This window comes from Cynoglossus semilaevis, chromosome 8, assembly GCF_000523025.1.
Source record: "Cynoglossus semilaevis isolate Cse_v1.0 chromosome 8, Cse_v1.0, whole genome shotgun sequence".
NCBI lineage: Eukaryota > Metazoa > Chordata > Actinopteri > Pleuronectiformes > Cynoglossidae > Cynoglossus > Cynoglossus semilaevis.
The window spans coordinates 22065399-22082435 of NC_024314.1; the positions used below are offsets into that span (position 1 = coordinate 22065399).

The 17037-nt window shown below is 39.8% G+C and overlaps 1 protein-coding gene across 1 annotated transcript in view; it reads left to right on the forward strand.

The window, feature by feature from the left end:
• The window catches only part of snd1 (staphylococcal nuclease and tudor domain containing 1), a 187762-nt gene extending 172777 nt beyond the window's left edge, over positions 1-14985 (forward strand). The window contains exons 23-24 of the mRNA XM_008315686.3: positions 12225-12269; positions 13972-14985. Of these exons, the coding sequence (XP_008313908.1) occupies positions 12225-12269; positions 13972-14037 (111 nt within the window). The 3' untranslated portion in view covers positions 14038-14985. The remainder of the gene's footprint in view (positions 1-12224; positions 12270-13971) is intronic.
• Positions 14986-17037: the final 2052 nt, after the last annotated feature.

Sequence of the window (17037 nt, forward strand, 5' to 3'; positions counted from 1 at the left end):
CGTCCAACAATTATAATTTTTCATCCACTTAATCGCATGGAAGCCGTGGATTAGTCACGATTAATTGTGATTGTAGTGAATTAATTGAGATTAATAAACGTTCCGTAACATGACTGTTTATGGCTGGAACATGAAGGGAAATGGAAGCAAATAGTCGATGCTTCACACCTGGTTTTATCTCTGACTTAAACAAGTGATGTAATCAATGTTATGGAAAAATATAAAGCAAGCAGATATATAACTCAAAATGTTGCTTCGTAGAGTTTGTGGGTTTTATTCCTTTCAGTGCAACTCGTCAAGAGTTCTTTCAAAACCTCAGTAAAGCTGCTGATTTGGCCTAAGGCATGTGCAAACACATGCTGGGCAGTGACAAAGTATTTTAGGTTCATAGTAATTTGGTGAAGCAAAAATATTTTTTAAATGTCAACATGTGTATTAACAGTATTTGCGCAAGAAATATTTTCTGACGGTGGAATTAAATAATTTTTTTATTCTAATCCAATCCATTTTAATAGGCTAAAGTTTAACATTTTGAGCTACAATCGTCTCCATTGTTCTTTAAAAATATCAGTTTTGTAGGAGAAGCTGTGTTTAAAATAAACTTTTGTAACAATTTTAAATAACAAATATGAATCTGTTGGGCTGGAGATTCATCCTGCCTTCAAAATGGCGGGGAGCTGAAGAAATGGTTTGGGAAGCAAAGGTGTAGGCAAATGTAAAAACATGATCCTCCGATGACAGCCGTACATGGGGCTTTAAATGGGGGAAAGAAGGTAGGAGGATGAAAGTTAATCTAACCCATGATTGATGGACTGGACCAGACTGGACTAGACTAGTCCGTGAGGGGAGAGTGACAGCAACCTAGAGGCAATGATGGACAGAGAGGCATTGGGTTAAGTATGTATCAAACTGTTCTGCAGTTGGGAAGTAAAACCCTTTGGAGGTCGTTACTCTGGACCAGTGACTCTTCAGTTTTAAGGCTCACTTATATGAAATTGATACAATCTTTACAAACGCTGTAATATTAAACGATTGGTGGTTCTTCTGGCGTGTTTCAAATCCTGTTCAAAACATTAAGGGTTAAAATCAGTTAGAGCTCATCAGCTAAATAAACCGTCTCCTTCTAAATGACCGCGTAGTTAATATCCATTACGGAGCTTATACTGCACGCACATACAGTATCGTCTGACCGACCGCTGTAATGCCACACTGTATAAAGTTTAATCTGTCATACATCTGCTGCATTCTGAATTAGACCCTCTGTATGTGCGGTTTATGAGGCTGTGTCATGTAGATCACTGTCCACCACCGATGATTTATCACCGCAACATCACTAGAATCAAACAGGAGACATGAACATGGACGCTTACATTTACTGTAATACGTGAGGCTTGGTGGCCTTGTAACTGAGCCCTTTGATTTCAGATGAAGCCTGGCGTTTACATATGCATTACATACAGTGATGTACAAGTTATGGGCCAATCCTGCCGGTCCTTATGTTTTACCATGTGAGAGCCTCATAACTTGAGATTTACAAGTAAAGCCTTTGGGAAGAAGTTCTTATCATCCAAGTCGTATAAACGTCTGCTCAATAAGTTATTTTTTATTTCTTAAAGCTACGGGGCTCTGCCGGAATATATTTGGACGTGTCTAAACATTTTATAGTAACAATGTTCTCAAATCACCCATAAATGGTTAATTTCCTTGATCGTTTCTTCGCCTTACCTCGTGGCCATAGCACCTGTCGGACCAACCATTTAAAACCATTTAACCGATATAAAAATGTTATTTTTGCGAAAGCATTTCTCAGATGTGCTTTAGCTGTGAATGTGGAATATCGTTGCTTGGTGTGTAGGCAATCATTAGGACAAGTAGGCTTTATTAAGTATCCTTTTATAGAGAAGGAAAAATAAAATGTAGCGTTGACACAGAGGAATCAATCTCTCTGTTCATCCTCAAAGATTTTTTTTCAAAGCATAACAACGAATGGTCTGAACAGGAGGCTTGCAGCCAAAGTTGTGACAAAGGGAAACCAGAAAAGGAGTAAAATATGATTACAGATACCATATTGTATTAAAGGTTGGTGTGGAAAGGATTCATGTTTTTCTTTGGTTACATCAGTGTGACGGTCGGGCATTAGACGGTTCTGTGTGAATCTTTTTCTTTGGTTACATTTACAGTTTGACAGTCGGGCATTAGACGGTTCTGTGTGAATTTGGGGCTGTATTTTAATGTATTTCAGCCATTAGAGTTTATCTTTTTTTGTGTGTCTTTCTTCACGTATATACAGTATGTTGGATAAAAAATACTTTGTCCAATTTTCCACCCCAAGCAGATGTGGCACAAACCCTGTGCTTTTGTCGTTGTTGTTTTTTTATTATTATTATTTTCTTTTAAAAGCCATGGTTTCATATTGCTCATCCTTGTCTGCCTGCTTCCCATCCCTTATCATCACTCATACTCATTAAACTCATTTATGTCCCGAATTAGACCCGTCGTCTGAGTCACTAAGAGTGTACCACGGATAATTGGTGCATGTTAGCAACGTTAAAAAGTCGTTAGCCTATTTTAACATCTCATTTAGCATTCTTCTCCTTCCTCCTCTTTGTCATCGGAGACAGACTCAAACCCCACGCCTTCTCCACCTCAGTCACATGAAATTTACCAACAGCTCCTAATATCACCACAGCACCATCAACTATCTGCCAGACTGTCTCTTCCCACTCTTTGTTCATCAAGAACGTCTTACATATTTTCTCACTTCATAAGTTTCCCCTCTTAGCATGAAGTCAGTTCTTATTTTCACCGTAATTTGTAAGAGAAAGCAGACAAAACTTCTATTATTTGGACTTTGACATTTCAAGAAGACTAACTTTTTTTTCTTTTAAATTACCTACAGTATTTCTTTAGGTCCGTTTGCCTCTCAGACTCAGATTTAAGATGGCTCACAATCTACCGGTTTCTGACTCACCTCCAATAAGTGGCTGTTTCCCACGACGGTTCTTTGAAACAAGTTGAACTTGGTTTTAAGGGTATATGAATAAATGAAAGTTAACCAAAGCAGAAATATAAGTTAGCCCCCAAAGAGCTACAGTTTAGTCTTAACAGCTGTTAACGCAGACAAAACACTGACATATTTATGCACAGGTATTCCAAACAGCTAAAAGAATACCTGAACGTTAAGGAAAAAACTATCATAGATATGTGTTTTTAACAGGACATGTAGAAAATGATTATAATTAGGTTGGAAAAAAGAAAAAAATCATCATTTAATCATTCATCAAAATTCTATTTATTTCTTTACAGGCAGTCCTCTGTTAAACCCAGTCAGGTTGGTATTTTATAGTTGATCAAAATCTTAAAACTTAAAAGCTAGCTTAAAGTCAAAATGTAATCTTAAAACTTAAAAGCTAGCTTAAAATTTTACAAATGTAATTCACGTTAGAAAAACAATACAAAAATATGTACAAAGAAAACCAAATGTCAAGCTAAATTAATAGATACCTGATTGCCTAAAACCACTGAAACTTAAACCACCAAAACAGAGACGTGTTAACCTGTAACGTCTAGATGTTTAACCTGGAGCCATCCAGGTCGTGAGTAACTTTTTAAAGCTATAACAACTGCCGTTCATTTTGTGTATTTCTCGTACTAATATTCATCTTGTAAAGCAGTCTCACGCCATGATCTTTCACTGGATGTTTGAGCGGTTGCTGTAGCTGGAATTAGCCTGTCACCGCGACCTCAATAGGAAGACAACTGCATCGTTAGAGACACGGGCTTTTCCTGCGCTGTGTCGTGTTTCACCACTGTTTGCTGTCAGCAGCTGCCAACAGCGTGACCGATCTAAACTCCAACGTTTGCTAACCGTCCTAACCCAGTCACCTCGGGAACTGTCATTGCCGCTGCACCCTAAAGTTCATTAGTGCTACAAGCTGAAATCTCCCATTTGCTAATTACGGGTCAATTACAGAGACGGAAGCGGCTGACACTTCATTGCCAGGACAATTACAATCAATCACCAACAGGGATTGGTGTATCGATCAGGCCCCGGTTTACGATATGTTCCTTACTCAAAGCATTGCAATATATTTAAAAAAATGGTTAACACAACCAGGTTGTATGTGCGTGAACTGGCATGTTAAATCTCATTAAGATCTGACTCTGTTTGTGTACAACAACTGTGGGAATAGCAGCTGCACTGAGGCTCTCAGAGTAAAAGCCTCAGTTTACAGTCATGGAATCTTTAATTACCCACCAGCCCCCTGGAGAGATATAGTATTATCTCTCTCGCTACTGTATTCACTCTGCGGTCTTGTTTTTCCTGACTGTAGTGGACATCTTTAAAGCAGCTAGAGTAAGCAGAAAGGGCAGCCCGTAAGAGATGCCCCTGGTGGAATGGATGTTTTTATTCATGCATTACTTTTGCCTCATGGATAATGCAGTTTTGGTGCAGCTTGTAGCTGGAGTCCCCGGTGTAGTTAATAGCGCAGCAGCTGCGTTGTACAGCGATTGTGTTAATGGAGGTTGAAGATGATATGGCGTGCTCGGAGGCAGCTGAATCCATACAGGAAATCAAAGAGGACGCTTCCACGTACACAGGATGTCTCGGGGGACGGTCAGTTCCATTTGTAAAAGTACAGTTGTGCTGTTTTTGTTTTGGTACACACTCACACTCTAGGAATGGTGGCGCTGTCCTCTGCAACCGCACCGCTAAGGCCATGGTTGGGACACTGATTAGAAGCCTCGTGGGAGAGTTGCTGGTTCTGTTCACTTGTACACGCTTACGAAATGAGGCCTCATGGGCAACCACTCTTTCATGTCATGGTCTGCTTGTTGTTGCTTATGGATTGTCCCCAGGTAGGAAGGTGTCCATGTGTGAGCGAAGAGCTCTGTTGGGCTTCATTGTGTTCTCTTTTAACGAGGGGAGAAATATAACTGCCACAGAGGAGGAAAAAAAACGACTAGTGTAATTGAAAATAGAGCTGCGGGCTGTAGCGACCGGGCCTAAACACTTCTCCATGAATGTCCCAGTGTCATGTGACCACCACCCAGGCCTCTAATTAGCTTTGAGGATAATGCTTCACCTGAAATGGAAATCAAAATGATTTCTATTTGGACAGTAGCCAACAGTGCAAGTGCATATTCAGAGCACATGCTGTGGCCTCCGTGTGGCACTGTGAATATGGAAGGATTCCATCATCATGGTGCGTTAGCCTTTGAGAAAGGAGAGCAAAAGAATATTTGGCATTACATCATACCTTGTTACTGTTCCAAAAATCTGAATAAATAAATAAATAAAAATAAACACAAGAGTAAAGACTATGAGATGTACTCAAAAAGACTTACTTTTTTTTTTTTTTTTTTCAAATATCAAGTTTTGGCAAGACAAGTTATTCTTAATGGAGCGTTCTTGTCAAAGACTTAACTGAGTGAATCTCCTCCTCTTAAAACAGTACGTCAACTGTGCTTGACCCAGTTTGTGACCAAAGCTTTATTTAAATGCTCTGGTTGCATTGAAATAATAAACTCCCTTTTCTTGAGGTTGCGTAACAGACCGGTTTTTAACCAGAAAACTCTCAAGACTACACTGAGAAATTTCAACGATACTGTTGTTGTTGTACTGTCGAATACTTCACAGATAATTTCGTTGTGCCCCAGGGTACAATGACAATAAAGTCTGTTCTAAATGCCCTATGTATGGGTGAGGAGAGGTGATGTTGAGGTTAAACAGCTCAAAGGGAGTACAAACGTAACCCAATCACAGTGAAGCTCTCCTCTGAAGATTGCTTTTCTGTGGCACAGCTTGGAGTTGTTGCCAAGGAGTTTTTTTTTAAACACACATTAGTAACATGACCAGTATAAAAAGAGCTTATTAGTACTGCAGTATTAATGCAGCTACCCTTTTCTTTGTTCAGGACCTAGTAGAGCTGCTGTAACAGTGTTTTTCAACTTTGGGGTTGCGGCTAGAATTCAAATGGGGTTGCGAGAAGTTTGTGGTGTCAAAATGGGGTCACGAGCCAAAAAATGTTTGGGGACCACTGCGCTATAGTATTACATGTCTACACTTAAGCCCACTGATGCTAATACCAAGGCATGGCGTCTGTAAAAAGCTAAAGTCTAATAAGCTTCTGTCACTGTGGAAGGACTTATAATTGCATCCCTTACACGCCAGAAACAGTCGGTGTGTCGTCTGCGATCACTGATCACCTGTCTTTGAAGGTTTGCTGCTCTCGGTGTTCAACCTCATCGCATTCTTATTACTCCAATTAGGAAACTCCTGCCGCTTTAAAAAAAAAACGCACCAGTAGGCACATACAAACACACGAGAACGATGCACGCACCCACCGGGCATCGTGTCTGTGTGACAGCAGGATTGACTTAACCACCGGTTCAATACCTCATTTACAAGTAGAGTTAGAGATGGGACCTTTTAATGGACTTTTTTTTTCACAAACCAGCAGCTGCCCTACCCTGCTGCCACAACTCTGACAGCCGTGTCGTGGCTGACACGCACCACGCCCTGAATGCAGTTCCATCTTCTGCAAACGCACCCACATCCACAACACGATCACACACTCCAACCTGCCTCCCACATGCCCTCGGTAGGTGGAGGACAGGTCCTAGGGGAGTGGAAGGCAGCGGCAGGTTGTTTAAACTTAGATTCTATTGACTTGTGTGATCTGTGGGGACAAGAAAGTAGATATTGGTTGAGGGATGAAAAAAGGGATGAAAAGTTTTTTTTCTTTGTCGTGCCCCTGAGACAGCTGCGGAGAATGTTCTCTGTCATATGTGCTGCGTCCTTGCATGTGAGCACTTGCTTTATTTGTCTTGCTTAACTCCATGAACCAGTGCTGGGGGCCTGTGTCACACCACGTTTCCACCAAAGTGTCTGATCTCCACCGACAGTTAGGCTGGGGGGGGGGGGTACTAGTGGGCTGCAGGGTGTGATCCCAGTTTTCCTTGAAGGATGACAATCACACTCCTACAGTACATGCTCTTTAAAGCTCTCATTACAAAGGGAATGTCAGACCTCGAAGAAAGAAATGTCTTCCATGGACTTGGGAAAGGTTTTGCTTCAGATAACAGTTTCAGTAGAAGAAACTGCTGCGCAGCAGTAAAAAGAGAAATTAATTACCATCCAAATTTTGTGCTTAACATATATTTGTTCTTATGAGTAATTAAATGCATATCTTGCTAATGTTATGCTTCTGAAGCTCAGTAAATTGGGTGTAATGGAAAAAGCAGAGGCCTCATCTTACACTTATGTGCTTGTGGGGGGGGTGAGGGGAAGCAAAGTTTTACATCTGTGCTTTTAAGCCCGATTGTGGCATTTCCAACCAGTCTTATATTGACATGAATGTCTTTCTAAGTATTTAAAGTGTTCAAAAATCTGTTGACAGACTTTAAGAAAATCATTGCGTGATAGTTTGACTTATTGTGTGAACTAGAAATAGAAGGAAAATTAGGACATAAAAGTAGACTGCACCTAGGGAAGACTGTTGGTATCTGGGCGTAAAGGTCGGACTGAGCCTCTTTGTCCCCCCCATGCCCTTTTGGTGGTTTATCTCCCAAGCAGGTGCCACAAGAAAGCACAACAGCAATGAAACTTTGATTAGTCACTTGTTTCTCATGCATACCGTCCAAAGCTCTGGTGTCAGCCTGAATTCTCGCATGCTGTGAAATCAAAAAAGTGTCACCTCACCTACGCACCAGACGTGCACAACCTGCCACCAAAAAAATGTGATGTTTGCGCCTGCTCAGATCTGTCCCTTTCACACCATGCTTAACCAGAACACCAACTGGGCTTGGAGTGACAGCCAACGAAGGGAAAATCTCAGTCTCTCCCACTCATGAGCAGACAGCCTCTTTCCCGGGCAGACACACTGGTCACTACACAAAATTAGCAGAGTCACACCACCTGTCATTCATTCTAGCAGAAGACTTGGATCTGGTTTGTCACCAAAGTCTTACAAGAAAACTTACCTGCATGGACTCGGAGAAAGAAAAGAAACATGCTTTTTCTTTTTCTTTCTCACAGTACTGCATTAGAATTGATCAACTTTACTGAAACGGAGTTGCAGAACAAGTGTGCAGTGTACTCCCTCGCCCGCAGAGCACGTCACTAATTCTATTACTGCAGGTGTCTGAGGCCACTGTTGACCGAACACGGCATCTGTCAGACATATGGGAGCTCTGGAGGGTCATCCAGAAACTCACGGCATCACCTGCTGCCTCCTGGTTTTGCCTCTTCAAACAGAATTCTCTCTTTCTTTCATCCGCTCAGTCATCTGTCAGTTTTAGTTCGTTATCCAGGCTTAGAGTTAGCATCCAGGAAAGGGGCTGAAAACATTGAAAAACAGTTGAGAATAAGAATGTTTAAGAAAGATTAACTTGTCAGTGAAACAATGCCTCAGTGCAGTTGTTCATTGGCTTCATGACAGTGACTCAAAAATTAAAGCTTGTGAAATAAAACAAAGAAGGGGGAAAACAGATCACTTGGTACAACATGAATTTGTCACGTTTTAGTTACAAAACTATATACGTACGTATACATGTATAATATCAGTACTACTACTAATAATATATTGTAATTATAAAGTTATTGTTTTATATTTTTATAATAGGAAAACTATTATAACATTTATATATTATCATAATAATAAAACAGCTTATTTACACCAAAAAAAAGAGAAAAAGTTCTTTTCATCTCCTTGGCTCTCACGCAGAGTCTCCTGACTGAGAAAAAAATCTTGGCTTGGCTCTCACGCAGAGTCTCCTGACTTCCCCGCTCCACACCTTTACTCTGTCACAGCGCCGCACCGTGAACCGTTCGGCTCCTGCGACACTTTGAGTCATCTCCACAAGACTCGCGCTCCTGTTTGTGTCATAAACGAGCCATTATGCCTCGCTACTGGAGCCAATTGAAAAGCAGTGAAAAGAAGGTTCCGGGACAGGATACGTGGGGCTGTTCAGAATTCGAAGGCAGTCATCGCTGGTGTTCAGCTGCAGACTGATTGGCAGTTGTGTTACGCTGAGTTGAAGTGAGTAGAACAGTGGAGGATGAGAGTACGCTTTGAAAGGCGCCCTACCATACAGAGTACAAAGAGGCTCACCGTAATAGCTCCAACATGGCAGCCATCATCTGTGCACATTGTACTGTAGTGCTCTTGACTTTCTGCCTTTTCTCGATGCCACGTGTGATTCTCTGACACAGCCATGTGGCGCTCAGAAAAGTGGGGAGTGAAAAGTGTTGCCTAAAACTTTCCAGTTATCTCATTTTTTCATTCTAAAATGTTCTCTCACAAACCTACGTGTGATGTGCAATAGAACTCTCTACCATGTGATGTCAACTTCCCTTTGAGTTTAAAGAAGCTGCACCAAAAAATCTGCCCCAGCCCCTGGTCGCTCCCCTCAGAGTCCCCAGCAGCATCCCCGGCCCTTTGTCTGGGAAGTATTGTTGGGCCGCTCGTCCATGTGGTGACAGACACCAGATTCCGAAGATTTCCAGAAAATTTCTCCTTCATTTAGCGTTGATGGTTAGCCGTTGTACAGTATTTTCCACCTGCAGGTCTGTTATCTCACCAGTGCCGTGTGCAAACGTAGCTATCAAGACGGCCGTCGTGCACGAGCTTTTAAACTCCAGAGCCCAATCCCCACTCGACAGTTTTTAACATCTGGCACCCTTGTTCTGGGTTGTGTGTGTGTGTGTGTGTGTGTGTGTGTGTGCTTGGGTATAAATGCCAGCTCATCTGCTGCTAAAAAAAGCCACAGAATGTGATGCACAATTGAAGCCAGTACAAAAGTGTGATGACTTCTTCTTGAAACAAACCTTGTGTGTCTTGTGAACGGTATTTGCTAAAAGAATTTTGTTACGGCTGTCGTGTCACGTGGTTACAGTCAGGTCTTAGATTCCAAGAGTTTGTATAAGTAGGTTTTGTGGTTGTTGTACACAGTCTGGCTTCCTGCTGTGCCATCCCCTGATATATAGAACAGACAGATGGAACTGATACTGAGGGGCCGTTGTTCTGTATTGCAGAACCTCAGTTTAGCTTTGAAGCTAAGCCTGACTGGTAAAATTAACTAAGATTAAAGTGGATCCACTGTCATTGCAATAGTCAACTTGTTTCAGTAGGAGGTGCTGGACTTCCTTATTCATCCTGATAATCTTTAGATTGTCTTGTTTTTTTAAAATAAGTGCATTTACAGGAGGGGTTTGTTTTGTACAATCAGCAACTGAGAGCTTGAATCGTGAGAAAATGAAAAAAAAATGAAAAAGCTGGTTTGACTGGAGCTGGACCTTGAGCGGTTTTTGATCAGTCTGTATCTGCTCTAATATTATAATGGTGGCAGACAACCTTCCCTTGAAGGTCCATCACTGGAGCGTCCCAAGGTTCAAACAGCCACTTAATGTGAACGCACCAAACCACTCTCTGTCTTTGTCTTTCCTTCTGCTGACTTTCATCAACCCTCTCCGTCGAAGCACTCATGACTCATCTCCAGTCCATTCAGGCTAAATGGCTGTTCTAGCAGAAACACTCAATATGCTCAGTGCTGCAAATCAGTTTCTTCAGGAAAAGCTTATGTGGAAGCGGACTACATGAGTCAGTTCCTGCGTCAAAATTGTGACACTTTCCTCGTCTTTGAACACGAGGTCACTCGCCTCCAGCTCAGTTTGTTTTCCATCAAACCATGGACTTGAGGAGTATTTCCGACATGTCACATTCCGCAGCATACACTGTGCCCGAGTCTCACGATAACTGATTTTGCTGCACCTCAGCAGACTAAGGCACCTTTAGCCAACCAGAAGAAAGGCTCCTTTAAAAAAGGCGACCTGTGATGAAACGACCTCTCAGCCACAGGCTCAGCTGAGTGGCCGCGAAAATGTCGGTTTAGAATGAATGCAGACGTCCTAAATCACTCAACGCTGCTTTATTTTCAACCCAGGAAAAAAAACCCAGAATGTCAAATTAGCATAAATAGCTCCGGTCTAACTGTTCTGCACAGTGGTGGCGGCGGCGGCGGCTTAGACGGGCATGTGTTTGTCTCTGCTTGACTTCATCAAGTCTCTGAACTTGATGAAGTTGAGACTTTTAAAGATAAAAATAAAAACTTAAACCCAGCCGGGTGTAAAAGTAGTCATCCAAATGCCAACAAAATTGTATTTTACAACATCAAAAATGTGTTTAGAATATACCTTTTGAACTTATAATGCCTTAATATGTCCATGTTTATCTGTTATTTTACTGACCAAACAATTTTGATAAAAGGGAAAAATATGAAAATGTCCAGAAACATTTAATATTATTATATTATTTTAATGCAGAAAATGAAAAGAAAAATAAAATACCAAAGAATGCAAAAAAACAACAAACTTTTTTTTACCTGAGGATTTCACAAAAGTACTTAAAATATAATAAAATGGTGTATTAAATATAAATATATCAAACATTTATTATTGTCCAATAATGTGTAGTATATAAACTTATCTTTATATGCAACTAGGTATAAAGTATAAATTGACACCTGGTAATATTTTTCTTCTAGATCAAACTTAAGGCCCGAGGGCCAAATGTGGCCCGCCAAGTCATTTTGTGTGGGCGGCTGGATCTTAAAAACTGTTGCCTTTTAATGAAGTTCATACTGCTGCATTTTTTGACCTGATAAATTATTTTTTTAATTCCACATTAATATATAATATTTGTAATATCAAAATATTAATCAATTGCAGAAACATGTATTAATACGTTGAAGTACCTCCATTTACAGCCTTTCATGGGGAACTGTACTGCTGCAAAAAACACTTTCTGTTTTTTTTTTTAAGAAGCTGGCTCACATAATGTGACTGACAGGAACCAGAAAGTTTTTTGTGAGGTGTTAACCTACAGATGAATTGGGAGCAAATGATTTAGAACCAATAAAGAACCGTGCCCTGCACACACTGGATAAGCAGTGACCCTGACAGGACCAACAGTAAACACTTGAACATATTCCCCACAGAGACGTGAGCGCTTCTGTATGTTACCTTGATGGTTTGACTTCAGAGCACTGTGTTTCCATCATATTATAAGCCTGAACCGGTGTCACCTCTAGAGGGGGGGAAAAGTTGAGCGAAGAAGTTGAGTTTTCATGTAAGTGTGTCAGAGAAATGTCTGCAGGTTAATCCTGCCTGTGACAGTGATTTGTGATATGCTAACGATGTCTCCTCTGTGTGTGTGCCACAGGTGACGGAGTACCTGAACAGTCAAGAATCTGCCAAGAGTGCCAGAGTAAGTCGTTGTCTTACTCTCCCAGCTCCTCTGTCGTGTCCCGATGTCTGCGCGCGCCTCGTCGTTTGCTCTGTTGGTTTTTCCGGAAAGTCATTACAAAGGGCATTAATGAGCACAGACCAACACATCCCTGCATTAGGATGGAAGAATGTGAAGTGGTTCTCATTAGTGCTGCGGAACATAAGCCACGGACGAAAGAATCAGTTTGAGAAATGTAAATATAATGTTGAAAGGATATGCTTTCACCGTGTTAGGAAGAAAAAACACACTGTTATTTGACCTGATTGACAAATACCAGTGTTTAACAACTAAATACTAATAATAGGTGAAAGCATTTATAGAAGTTTCTACTACTTATTATTAATAATACAATCACAAACAATAGGGAATCAATGGACATCCCATGTAAGGCTCCAATTGAATTGTCACTTTGTCACATTTAACCTCAAGTATAAAGAAATCTGTAGCAACATACCATAAAAATCGTACTGGCAACAGCAGTGACACTAAATGATTAGCAACAGAAAATTCAATTCATTTTAACCAAGATAGCAAAAAGTATGTTAGTAATTTATACAAAAGTGCAAAGATAAATGTACTGTATGTTAAAGAACACAATGTTGTTTGTAAAGTAAAATCAATGAATCAAAATCAGGCACAGACAAAGCTGCAAGTTGCTAAAAGAAAAGTTAGAAAAATGACAGACAGACATCATCAGTGGAGTATATCTGAGAAGGTAACTTCAGCAGCTGCTGTCAGATATGTCAGTAATGGTTTTAATGAATGGTGGGAAAAGAAGAGCTGTGTTCAATTCCTAACCCAGTGTCAGTGTACAAACGGCACCTTTCCTTCATCCATCCTAATAAGACACGCTAATTAGCTTAGGCGCTAATAAGCTATGAATCACAGTATTAACAGCTAAGCGCCCACACCTCTAAGATGCATGAGAAACACACACACACACTTTGCAGGGTAGAATAATATCCCATTTAAATAAGTGGCTGCTCGTGGCGTGCTCTCACACTGCCGCGATCTCGCTGCGATGAAGTTGTCACCTTAGCCCGGAGCTACATGTGACAGTTTACGATGCTAGCGATGAGCGATGCTATAACAGCAGAGAAGTCATGGAGTCGGAATAGATGTTAGCGATGGTGATGCTGAGGTTTCTACCACGACAGTTACTTTGTCTTTGAACGTCACATCTTTATTCAAGGTGCCGTCGGAGAAGTAACTCCTCTCATGTAATTAAACTTTTACCTTTATTATTTAAATGAAATTAATGAGTACATTGGTGAGTATTTTAAATGTTGACATTAACGTTGCGTGGCATCCAATAACTTTCGTGTGATATGTTTGGATTTAAAGTGGGTGTGGTTCATGTGCAAATTGTTTGCTAATTTAGAAAGTATAGTTTAGAAAGTAGTTAGTAAGTACTTGCAAACATGTAGCTGTTAAAAATAAATCAAATATATAAGTACCATCTCTGCCTTTGTCATCGCGCTATCATCGTATGAACGTTCCTATCACGTGACCTGAGCTGTAGTGGCGTTGTGTAAACTGTGTTGTTGTCGTTAATCTCTAGATTCGTATTTAGTGCCAGTGTGAATATTCAGTGGACTATGGACTATGACCTATGTGTGAATGAGGTTTACCTGTCCAGATTTGTTTTGGTGTCAAGACTAACCTCTGTCTCCCCCTTCAGCTCAACATCTGGCGTTACGGAGACTTCCGGGCCGATGACGCAGACGAGTTCGGCTACAGACGCTAAAAAATAATCAGAGAAGAAAAAACAAAACAAAAAACACGGAAAGTAGGAAAAAAGAGAAAACCGACCATCCAATCAACACCATTCCAAAGACCAACACAGTCATCGAGTGACGGTTTGGACAGAAGAATATTTCGAAAAAACAAAAAAAAAAAAAAAATTGAGGGGAAAACTTAACGACAAGCATTGACTCACTCTTCCTTTTTTATTTGACATGACATCCCTCTGGTCCTGACCTCCATGTTCTGCTTTGTCTTCTTTTTTTTTCTTTGGAAATCGGGCTCTACAAAAACCCCAGATCAAAAGTAGAGAAATCATGTAACAAACTCCTTCCATTCATCCTCTCTCTTCTTGATGGCCCACTGCCTGCACTGTCTTTGTTGCCAGTCTGTGTTCTTTGCCATGTTAATCCTTCAGCAGACTTCCCATGTCAAACATGTACGTACTGTGAGCCAATCGTCTTCTTTCCCCTTCCTTCGCCTCCGACACGGACTGATCGTTTATTCTCTCAAACAGATGCTTCCCAGATGAATTTCATGTAAATGTGAAGAAATCTTCAGAAGAACCAAAAACAAACAAACGAGTGTAAATGATTTATTTTGGACAGGAAAAACTGAAAAGGAAGAGAAAACAAAAGGACCAGTTTATTTTTGTCGTTGGTGTCAAATCTGTGCAACCATGACATTTTGTGAGGAGTGTTTTTGTCGTCTTAATGACCAGTGAAAATATGAAATGCCAACACCTGAGTGGCATTCTTCTCATCTTCCTGTGAAGTTTACATTCTGACGATGGTTCTGATCCAGTCTCTGACCGTCTCTCTCTTTATCTCTCTCTTTCTCTCTACTACGTCTCTCTGACTTTGACGCCACAGCAGAAACAGTGTTTGAATTTATTTCCACTTAATGGGTCTTTGCATTCTAATGGAATCTGCTGAATAAAAAAAAAGCAAACTGCATATTTTCAGTTCCATCTTCTTCTTTTTTTTTTTCTTTTTTTTTTTGACTGACAGATTTTTGCCCTAAGAGAAGCACTAGTGCTTGGACCTCGCAGTCGAATTAGCATTTCTGAGCTGGAGTAAATATTTATCGAACATGAAATTTAAAATTGAAAAGATTTTCCTTCGTTTTAAACTAGTTTATCATCATCTGTTGTCTGTTTTTGCAGAAACACAAAAATACTCTGGTGGATTGCTGAATCCAAGGTTTTAAGTTTTCCTCAAAAAAAAAGTTTTAAGTTTTATTCAAACTTTATATTTTGAAAGTCTGAGGAAATATATTTAAAGTCCAAAGGCTATAAAAGTAGGTAAATATGGTGTTACTTTTACTATTTTTGTCTATTACAATTTTATTTATTTATTTATATTATGATAAATAAAATAATATTTCCTTAGGCTAAAGTGGGGTTAAAAAATTTAGTTTTAAATTTTTTTCCTTGACATAATTTTAATTGCAGATTTGCGTTTACAGTCATCGGTTAAAATGGGGTTTGAGTTACATTTACGCAAGCATTCCCTACCGTGGAGCCAATTTTAATTATATAATAAAAACCCTGCCATGATATTCAAGAGGAAAGCTCTTGGGTTTTAAAATTTCCATGAGGTGATGGAACATTTTTAAGGTGTTTCCTAAGTGTGAAAGTCAAAGCCCTCTGTCTGATCGAGTACCGATTTGAAATTGTACCTTTTTCACCTGTTAAAAATGTCAGATTAAAGCAGGGCTCAAAGGTTTGGAAGCTCGGACCATTTTCAAAGTAGGTGCATTACAGGTAAGAAGGAAGAGTGGTTCCTTATAAATACTGTAATTTCTGATACAGTTTGACATAAAAGTGTCAAACCTCTAGCGTCTAGGAAGACAAAGATGCTTCAGTCTGGAGGGAAAAGCGAAAAGTTCAAATTGTCTTTTTTTAGTAAGCCATAAAGTATCAGAAAATGTCATTGTATGTAAGTGTAAAAATGTCAAAAGGAAAAAAAAACAAGGAAAATTATACATGAAGGCGCAGAGACTCAGACAGAGTCTCAGTGGCATTTATTAGACAGGTAAATATGTGAAGGCATAAAACTATCAGACGTATCTTGGAAAGAGTCATTTGAGAAAAGTTGAATTGTTTGATAAAAAGCATCATAAGGAAAAACCATGTGAGTCATTGTCAACATGAATTTGTTCCTAGTTAAATCCAACAGATGCAGCTGTGAACAGAAGATCGAGCTCGAGAAAAAGAAAAGGTCGAGATCATCTGGACGTAGATCAAATATCTTGGCGAAGTGATTCTGGAGATGGAGAAGCAAGAACCCCGTAGTGGATTTATGGACAACATGAAGATGGGTTAATGCAGTAGCCGTTGGAGAGATGGAGGCAGATTATTTGCTAAGGAGGGTCCCAGTGGTAAGTCCACAAAATTGTTTTTTTTTTTTTTTAAATTATGTCACTTAAAATAAGTGTTTACGAAAGACCAAAAAAGATGATAATTGTTACTAGAAATGTAAGTCATTACTGTCAGCAGAAATACAAAAAATGGTGTGTCAAAATAGGAGAAAGGTCGTATATTTAGCTATACGTCAGTCAAAGGTCATTTCGAAAGGTAGCTTAAGGCTAAAGTAGCTAACCTTTGCCAAACGTTTAAAGTAAAAGGAGGCCAAGGTACGTGAAGACAACATTGTTTCAATAGTGTTTGTGCGGCGTATACATCTATTTATAGAAAGCTTAATGTTAGTCTAAATAAATCAATCTGGCAAAAATAGGTAAAAATCCAAAGTAAAACGTAGCCCCTTAAATAGAAAAAATAAATAAACTAAAGTGATAGTTTTTTCTAGTTTCTCTGCCTCTTGCTTTTATTGTCTGATTGAATAAGGGGAACATTTGGAAAGCAAACATAACTAAGTTAAACATGAAAGCGAAGCTAATGAAGAAATCCAGATTCCTTTTTAAATTATAAAACATTACTTTTTTTCTGCCTTAGGAAAACTTGGCATAAATAAAAAATGTATGAGGCACAAATGACTGTAGC